The sequence below is a fragment of the Kryptolebias marmoratus genome, linkage group LG20 (genome assembly GCF_001649575.2).
Source record: "Kryptolebias marmoratus isolate JLee-2015 linkage group LG20, ASM164957v2, whole genome shotgun sequence".
Lineage (NCBI taxonomy): Eukaryota > Metazoa > Chordata > Actinopteri > Cyprinodontiformes > Rivulidae > Kryptolebias > Kryptolebias marmoratus.
The window spans coordinates 15180532-15189580 of NC_051449.1; the positions used below are offsets into that span (position 1 = coordinate 15180532).

Genomic DNA, 9049 nt, shown 5'->3' on the forward strand with positions numbered 1-9049 from the left:
AAACAAAAAAACATCATTCTTTTAAAAATAAAATGTGCTAATAATATCATAATACAGAGGAATAAACACAGGTAAGGAGTTGTTGGTAAATTATTTTTGTCCTGTGTTTTAGAGGGGGAACCGATTATTTCAGATGGCTGAAATATTTGGTTCCTCCCTGGTAACTTTTGCAAAAATAGAACAAATGTCTCCAAATTCACAGGACTTGTTGTCCATGATGAGAGGAATAAACACAGTTAAGGACTTTTTGCCACTATGGCCGGTGGAAAAAAAAATTAATTTCCAACCCTGAATATGACTGAATGAAAATGTTTGATTTTAAATTTGGAAACAAGTTAAAACCTTTCAGTTTCTCAAATCAAACAACTTTTTAATATGCACATTTCTCATTATGAGCAAATATAAATTTTTACAGAAAACTAGCAACATTTTTTTGTTTCTTTATTATTGCTGGTTCAATTTTAATAAATGGAGCTGTGGAACAAACTAACTTGTTAACAATCGTCCTATATACATTTTATCCAAAATATGTTTAATTTATCTTGATTAATTTGGAATATGTAATAAAAATCTGTGTCTAGGTGTCTAAAATGTGCCGACGCTCCCTGCCAGAAAAGCTGCCCGACCAACCTGGACATCAAGTCATTTATTACAAGTATTGCCAACAAGGTACAGTAAAGAGCACGCTCCATTTACCGTGCTAAAGCAATAACTTTAACAGATTTTTAACATTAGCTGATGAAGTGAAGAGAAACAAAGACGGACAGCACTGACGCTTTTATACACCTGCGTGTGTTTATACCTGTAACAGAACTACTATGGAGCAGCGCGGGTCATTCTGTCTGACAACCCTCTGGGTCTGACCTGTGGGATGGTTTGTCCCACATCGGAGCTGTGTGTCGGGGGCTGCAACCTGTACGCTTCTGAAGAGGGGCCCATTAACATCGGAGGGCTGCAGCAGTTTGCCACTGAGGTACGCCGCATGTCGACTGACAGCTTCTCAGAAAACGCAGCTGTGACGATTCACAGACAGCTGCTATCGGGTCACCATCATTTAATTCATATGATAGTCACTTTCTTATTTATTTGAGGAGTGATGACAAACCACATTACCTGAACTTTAATTCCCCTCACCAGCTTTCTTCAGCTGTGATGCAAATGAAATGTAGCAGGCATGTGTAAACTCTAATATTCAATGTGTCTCTTTGCAGGTGTTTAGTAAAATGGGCATCCCTCAGATCAGGAATCCTGAACTTCCTCCAGCCAGTGAGATGCCAGAGTCTTTCCACGCTCCCATCGCTCTGATTGGCTGCGGCCCGGCATCCATCAGCTGTGCTTCTTTCCTGGCTCGCCTAGGATATGACAACATCACCGTATTTGAGAAGCAGAAGTACACTGGAGGGCTGAGGTATCATAAATGAATGGCGATGTTTGTTCTGCATCACTGAAATTATAAATATAAAAAGTAGACATTCCTCTTTTAAACCCTTTTAATGAATTTCCACGGTCGCAAAGTCAAAATGGCAGGAAGAAAGACAATAGCATAAACAATAAGAATGGAAATAATAAAAACTAGCATTCAAAGATCTGTGTTTTTTCATGCAGCACATCAGAAATCCCCCAGTTTAGGCTTCCACACCAGGTCGTCCAGTTTGAAATCAACCTGATGAAGGACCTGGGAGTCAAGGTAAAAACCATAACATCTAAAGACATCATTTTAAGATGGTGTCAGTAATGTTCATAATGGTAAACATGATCTCAGAGTTCTGTCATAAAAAGTGTGTTTGCTGTGGTTGCAGGTGGTTTGTGAGAAAGGTTTAGGCACTAACGAGATGACTCTGTCGTCTCTGAAGAAGGAGGGATTTAAGGCCGTCTTCATTGGGATCGGTGGGTTGGATCTGTCAATCATGTCTGCCTGTGCCATAGATGGTGTATCCTAATATGTGTGCAAGATGATTTCTTCATAAAGTGGGATGTTTCTGTATTTATTTATAACTCCAGGTCTCCCCCAGGCCAACAGAGCCCAGATTTTCCAGGGTTTAACTGTGGATCAAGGCTTTTTCACTTCTAAAGACTTCCTGCCTCTGGTGGCTTCTGCCAGCAAGAAAGGTACATGTTGGGACAAATTAAAATAAAAGAAGAAACATGGACAGTCCAATCATCTGATTACTGCATGTTGTAAAGGGCTTTCTTAGCTGTATGTGTTTAATTTTGAGTCTCATCTCATTATTCATTCTTTTATCCTTTTATTTACACAAAAACATACAACCTGCTTTTTCAAATCGCCTAATTTCATTTGACATATTGACATGCTGTTTTGTCTCAACAAAGTACCACACACACACACACACATACACTTTTATTTGTTGGTGGCATCGTCGTACTTCCTGCCGGTAGGCATTAAAGATTAAAGTCCAATAGGAAGTGGATGGTTTTTTTAAAAAATGTGATAAAATTTACTTTGGTAAACTACAGCATTTCTTTGATTATTAGAAGGCAGTCATACTCAAAGTTTACGGTCATATGCACATAAAGGAAACATTTTTCCTGTGTAATAATATAAGTAAAAATTACACAATGAAAGCAATGCACAATATACATGTAAACTGTGCAGAAATGTAACTATTAAGATAAAAACAAGACTCCAATAAACTATGATTGTGCAAATTAATGAGCTGCATCAGCTGTGTGTGCAATAGATAGAGGTGAAAATGTGATTACACATGTGCCACTTTGCTGATCTGTCTCTGTGCAGGTATGTGTCAGTGTCGTTCCTCCCTGCCGGAGTTGAAGGGGGTAGTGATAGTTCTGGGGGCCGGGGACACAGCGTTCGACTGTGCCACCTCAGCTCTCCGCTGCGGGGCCAAGAGGGTGTACGTCTGCTTCAGGAAAGGTTTCACCAACATCAGGGCTGTTCCTGAGGAGGTAAGAGGAGACGGGTTGATAGATCCAGGGTATAAACAGTTAGCTAAGTGAAGAGATACATGTGCTTTTCTTTTTTTTTCTGTCAGATGGAGCTGGCCAAAGAGGAGCAGTGTGAGTTCCTGCCCTTCCTGTCTCCTCAAGAGGTCATCATGAAGAACGGGCGGGTCGCTGGGCTGCAGTTCTGCCGCACCGAGCAGACTAAGGAAGGGGATTGGATGGAAGATGAGGATCAAATTGTTAGGCTGAAGGCTGATTATATCATCAGTGCTTTTGGGTCCATGCTGAATGACCCACAAGGTAAGCAAACAGCAGAGAAATTGTTTGTTGTTGTCCTTAACATTGAATAGTAATCAAAGTTAAATTCAATTATCGGAGCTTGCAGTATTGCTGATAGGTTATGGAAAAAGGCCCAAAAGAGTAAACTTATACTTTGAAAAGTCAAGTCAATAAATTGATCTGTATATTTTGCATGTGTGTAGTAATTGAGGCCATGGCTCCCATCAAGCTGACCCGCTGGGGGACTCCTGAGGTGAACACAGAAACCATGCAGACCAGCGAGCCCTGGGTGTTTGCAGGAGGAGACGTCGCTGGTTTGGCAAACACCACAGTGGAGTCAGTGAACGATGGAAAACAGGCTTCATGGCACATTCACAGATACATGCAGGTACATCTGAACACAACCTGTCCTTTCAAAATTCAGGGTCCTGAACAAAAATGTTTTGGGAGTTATATTGTATTGTATTGTATTGTATTGTATGTTTCAAAAAAGTCTATTTTTACTTTGTAAAAACTTGTTTGTAGAATGAACTATTGGTTCCTATTTTTTATTTTTCTAGTCTCTGCATGGGCATACCGTGGACTCAGTCCCGAAGCTGCCTTTGTTCCACAGTGCCATAGATCAGGTGGACATCAGTGTTGAGGTTTGCGGTATTCAGTTCCCCAACCCATTTGGCCTGGCGTCTGCACCTCCCACCACCAGCACAGCCATGATTAGAAGAGCTTTTGAACAAGGATGGGGCTTTGCACTGACCAAAACATTTGGACTGGATAAGGTATAGTACGGTCAAACAGCGGGACGGTTCCTCCTGCCACACACAAATGCTCAATAGTTTGTCAAAAATAATCAAAGTTTCAACTCAAAAGGACATGATAAGCTCATTAAAGAAAGAACAGGAGAATCCCAAGAACTGTAAATGTGTTTCTGTAGGACCTGGTGACCAACGTGTCTCCTCGTATTGTGCGAGGTACCACCTCAGGTCCTTTGTTCGGACCCGGGCAGGGCTCCTTCCTCAATATTGAGCTCATCAGCGAGAAGACGGCAGCTTATTGGTGTCGGTCAGTCACTGAGCTGAAGAAGGACTTTCCCAACAATGTAAGTGATGAGTCGTGTCAAGCCACATCTGTTTGTTCATGTATTTCTGTAATAACAGCATTTAGACCGTTACTAAAGAAATCACTTATTTTAATGTTCCTTTATTATTTGTAGAAGATGGTAGAAGGTACCAATAATTTGTTTCAAAAACACTTTTCTACGTTTCAAACAGAACATTTCTCTTCCTTTCTGTCAGGTGGTGATCTCCAGTATAATGTGTAGTTACAACAAAGAAGACTGGACAGAGCTGGCCAAGATGGCTGAGGTGAGACAAAGGTTAAATCACAAACAGACGCAGAATATGATCAGTGCATTATTGGTGATGTTATTAGTGAAGGTAAGGATGAAAACATGTGTGTTTAGGAGTCGGGAGCGGATGCATTGGAGCTGAACCTGTCCTGTCCTCATGGGATGGGAGAAAGAGGGATGGGGCTGGCCTGTGGACAGGTACACACAACACAAACACTATTTAATTTACATATTTGTCTATATTTCTTTAAACCATTACTACCCAAACGCTGTTCTGTCTTTTGTTAACAGAATTATATCACACTCAGCTGAAACATCAAGTTTAAACGTGTAATTATGAGCGTCTTGTTGTGTCATCAGGACCCAGTGTTGGTGCGTAACATTTGTCGGTGGGTGCGTGCTGCCGTTTCCATCCCATTCTTTGCCAAACTGACACCAAACGTTACCAATATTGTCGACATCGCCAAAGCTGCACTTGAAGGTGACGACGTTTCACCACAATCTATCTACTTGTCTACCTTCTAAGACAGGGGTGTCCAAAGTCGGTCCTCGAGGGCCGGCATCCTGCATGTTTTAGTTCTCTCCCTAGTGGTTGTAACAACCTCCTCAGCAAGTCAGTGTTCTGCTTAGGCCTTCTAATGAGCCATCATTTGATCCAGGTGTGTAAAACCAGGGAGAAAACTAAAACATGCAGGATGCCGGCCCTCGAGGACCGACTTTGGACACCCCTGTTCTAAGACATTTAATGTAAGATAATAACTATCAGGCAATGGTTTGTTCTTGTAAATGTTGTTACAGGCGGAGCAGATGGCGTCACAGCCACCAACACGGTGTCAGGTTTGATGGGTCTGAAGGCTGATGGCGCCCCCTGGCCGAGTGTTGGTGGGGGCAAACGCACCACATATGGAGGGGTGTCGGGTATGTAGACTGTCTGCACACATGGAAAACAACGTGATGCAGTTCGACATGATACGAAACAACACAATGAAGTTCAGTACAGAAAAGTAGGTTTGTGATGAGATGGGACGCACATTACAATAAAATGGTTTGTTATAAACTCTAAAGAAGTCCAACTTACATGAAGAGAATTACTTGAAGCTCAGGAATGTAGGGAAGTAAAAGTAAAAGTTGACTGCAAGAGATACTGAGTTAGCAGATCAGAATTAGCAGTGAGCCAAAGTTATTCAATAAATCCATGTAATGTTTCATGTATTTGCTGGTTTTTTATTGATTTATTTGGACTATGAGTTCTTACAGTTGATATTTGCTGCCACTGAGTGCAGTATGTACAGTAATAAAAAAAAATGTGATGTGCAGGTAACGCCATCAGACCCATCACTCTCAGAGCGGTGTCGGCCATCGCCAAAGCCATCCCTGGTTTTCCCATTCTGGCCACCGGTGGCATCGACTCAGCAGAGAGCGGTCTGCAGTTTCTTCATGCCGGGGCCTCAGTGTTACAGGTTACAGCAAAATCACTGTTACTTATTTTGTTTTAATGACCTATCATTCGTTTTACTGCTGATCATAAGCAGCTGGAAAACTGAATGTGTAAGAGAGCATCACATCGTGTGTAACTACAGTAAACTTGTTACAATAATCACACTTACTGTGTAACATTTAGGCCAGTGTGTTAGTAAATAAAATCTAATGTAACATGTAATACTTTAGGAGTATTATATCTGAAGACACTGTGGGCTTTCTTTCTCACAAACCTCACAAGCTCTACAGTTGACTTTACTTTTGGTTTGAAACCCAGTTGAACTTTGGGTTTCTATGAGCCATTACCTTTCACACACTGGACTAATATTGGGTGGCTATTTTACGTAACGTTAGGAAACACTAAAAGAGTTAATTTGTGCATAAACATCTTTCTGTCTGATTACAACAGGTGTGTAGTGCAATTCAGAACCAGGACTTCACTCTGATTGAGGATTACTGTGTTGGTATGGAACTGTCCTTCTTTATACTGCACAGCTATAAGGTCTTCAGACTGTACGTTGGTTAATATGAGTCCATGTTTAGGTCTGAAGGCCTTGTTGTACCTGAAGAGCCTGGAGCTGACAGACTGGGACGGTCAGTCCCCTCCAACTGAGAAACACCAGAGAGGAAAACCAGTTCTCAAACTGGGAGATCTGGTTGGGAAGGTACAGCTTCATGAATCCTTTCAAAATATAACTGGAGGTAGATGGAAAGGCTGTTGCGTTCTGAAGATTAAAGAAAGAAAGAAGATTAAAGTGCTGTGTTTTGTATGTAACAGACTTGTTTATATAATATATATATTTATTTTTTTTCTTTGTGCATGCTTGTGTTTGTAGAGCCTTCCTAGTTTTGGTCCATACCTTCAACAGAGGACCGAAGCCATTGCAAAGTACAAGAAACAGCTCAGAGAAGCAGATGAAACCGATGTGTCAGAAACAAACACCGACCGAGTCAACAAGCCTAAAAAACCTGTGCCTGCAGTCAAGGTGTGGGCCACGATCACTCAGATCACACAAATCATTCAGATCAATCAGATCACTCAGATCAATCAGATCACTCAGCATTATTGGTTAAACTTTGTTTTGTATTAAAAGTTTTTGCTCTTTTGGTAGGACGTGATAGCCAGAGCTCTGCGTTACATCGGAGCGTACCAGGAGCTTGACAACATGGAACAGGTACAGTTCTGTTTCTGTTCTGCAAACAATTATTGTGTGAACGCTGAGTCAGCGTTTAGACTCCCGTCCATATGTTATTAGACTTTAACTACTACAGGCTACTTTCAGCTGTTTTAACCGTTCATGCATCAAAACATTCAGCTCGTTCAGGACATTACAGCTATGACTTTTGGGTTTTGTAACTTTTATAGTTTTCAGAATATTTATCATTATTTACATTTTTTTCTCACTGAAATGTATTGAGACTTTTTCAAATCGTTTAAAAACTTTGTAAAATTTGTGAAATTTACTTAACCATCATTGCTTCATTTTGTCTCCTTATACTGTTTTTGCTCATTTTAAGTTTTAGCTACTTTTGGTTAATTTTAGCTTTTAATTATGAGTGTGCTAATTTCAGCTTTTCAGCTACTGTTTGGTTAATTTTAGCTTTAGTTGATTTTCAGCATCACCGGCATCAGGATTCATTGCAGTTTTTCAGAAACTGTAAATTTCTGTAGTTTTTAGAGAGATCAATGTGTGTTGGACATCTGAAGTGAAACAAATCAGCAGCCATAGACCTCGAATGCAGTTATGATTAGGATTTTTTAGACAAAATGTAAAAAAAAATCTGACCGTCTCTGTGGAGACAAAGGCTAACAAGTGAAGCATCAAACATATTCAAGCTTCGTGTGGTTTTCAGGTCCAGGCTCTGATAGATGAAGAAATGTGCATCAACTGTGGTAAATGTTACCTGACCTGCAATGACTCTGGATACCAGGTGCGTCTGTCCGTTACATTACACTGTCCTGTTTTACATTCAACGCCTGCCTTTTCTTTGTCAGTAAAAGATATTTTACACATTTGGTGTTTTCTGTCCTGTAACGTGGCTCTGTTTGACTGTCTGCCCAGGCCATAAATTTTGACCCAGAGACCCACCTCCCCTTTGTGAGCGACAGCTGCACAGGCTGCACTCTGTGTCTCAGCGTCTGTCCAATTATAGACTGCATCAAGATGGTTAACAGGACAACGCCTCACGCACCCAACAGAGGGATACCTATTAGTCCCATCTGCTAGATGAACAGAAAAATATGTGCTTTCTTCATAATAAAGAATGAGCATCAAAAATAATGCTTTGATAAGATTGTGCCCCAGTAATGCAGAAAAGTGATTCAAAGGTGATTAATTCAATGGTTTTCTGATGTTTTGCTTTTAAACTGATTAGGCCAAGTGTTTTAGAGTAAATATTTTATACAGATTTACAGTAAAGTTTATTTCCTTTAACGTCAGCAGAAATAACAGTAGAGTTTAAACTTACAGCATTTGTTGTTCAAATTCAGTTCATGATTTATTGACTTTGTATCTTCTCATTATCATGACAATTAAAGGGACTTTGCTGTTCAATAAATATATCTTAATGTTTAAGGAAATTAATTTTTGATGTTCTTCAAGATGTGAATAAAGCTTTTTCTGGTGCATCATCTGCACTGGAGGACAAACTAACTGAATTTTTGTAGTAATTATACATCAAAAGACGTAAAACATGTCTGTATCTGTGATATTATTTACAAAATTATTTTTTCAAGTAAAAAAAATGTTCCAAAATAAGTTATCTTGAACTTCCCATTTTAACTCACATCTACAGTTACTTTAAACAGCTGCTTTGTTTTTCCAAACAACAAGACTTAGAATAAATCAAACAGGTTTAAACTAAACAGATGTAGTTATTGATGAAACATGAGCCACGAAACAGTGGAAAATGAAACAATGCTAAAAATGCTATTAAAATATTGTAAATATCACAGGGCTGCAGAAAAACTGTTGCACGAATTAAGGAAACAGAAATACAAGAGTAGCTAAAGGCTAAATTTGC

The 9049-nt window shown here is 39.9% G+C and overlaps 1 protein-coding gene across 1 annotated transcript in view; it reads left to right on the forward strand.

The window, feature by feature from the left end:
• The window catches only part of dpydb (dihydropyrimidine dehydrogenase b), a 13448-nt gene extending 4769 nt beyond the window's left edge, over positions 1-8679 (forward strand). The window contains exons 4-25 of the mRNA XM_017422331.3: positions 582-669; positions 812-973; positions 1212-1408; positions 1606-1687; positions 1800-1887; positions 2002-2109; positions 2756-2925; positions 3012-3222; positions 3405-3589; positions 3762-3977; positions 4133-4297; positions 4494-4562; positions 4661-4744; positions 4907-5027; positions 5345-5464; positions 5864-6006; positions 6435-6489; positions 6569-6690; positions 6862-7011; positions 7138-7200; positions 7880-7957; positions 8089-8679. Of these exons, the coding sequence (XP_017277820.1) occupies positions 582-669; positions 812-973; positions 1212-1408; positions 1606-1687; positions 1800-1887; positions 2002-2109; positions 2756-2925; positions 3012-3222; positions 3405-3589; positions 3762-3977; positions 4133-4297; positions 4494-4562; positions 4661-4744; positions 4907-5027; positions 5345-5464; positions 5864-6006; positions 6435-6489; positions 6569-6690; positions 6862-7011; positions 7138-7200; positions 7880-7957; positions 8089-8253 (2842 nt within the window). The 3' untranslated portion in view covers positions 8254-8679. The remainder of the gene's footprint in view (positions 1-581; positions 670-811; positions 974-1211; positions 1409-1605; positions 1688-1799; positions 1888-2001; positions 2110-2755; positions 2926-3011; positions 3223-3404; positions 3590-3761; positions 3978-4132; positions 4298-4493; positions 4563-4660; positions 4745-4906; positions 5028-5344; positions 5465-5863; positions 6007-6434; positions 6490-6568; positions 6691-6861; positions 7012-7137; positions 7201-7879; positions 7958-8088) is intronic.
• The last annotated feature ends 370 nt before the right edge of the window (positions 8680-9049 follow it).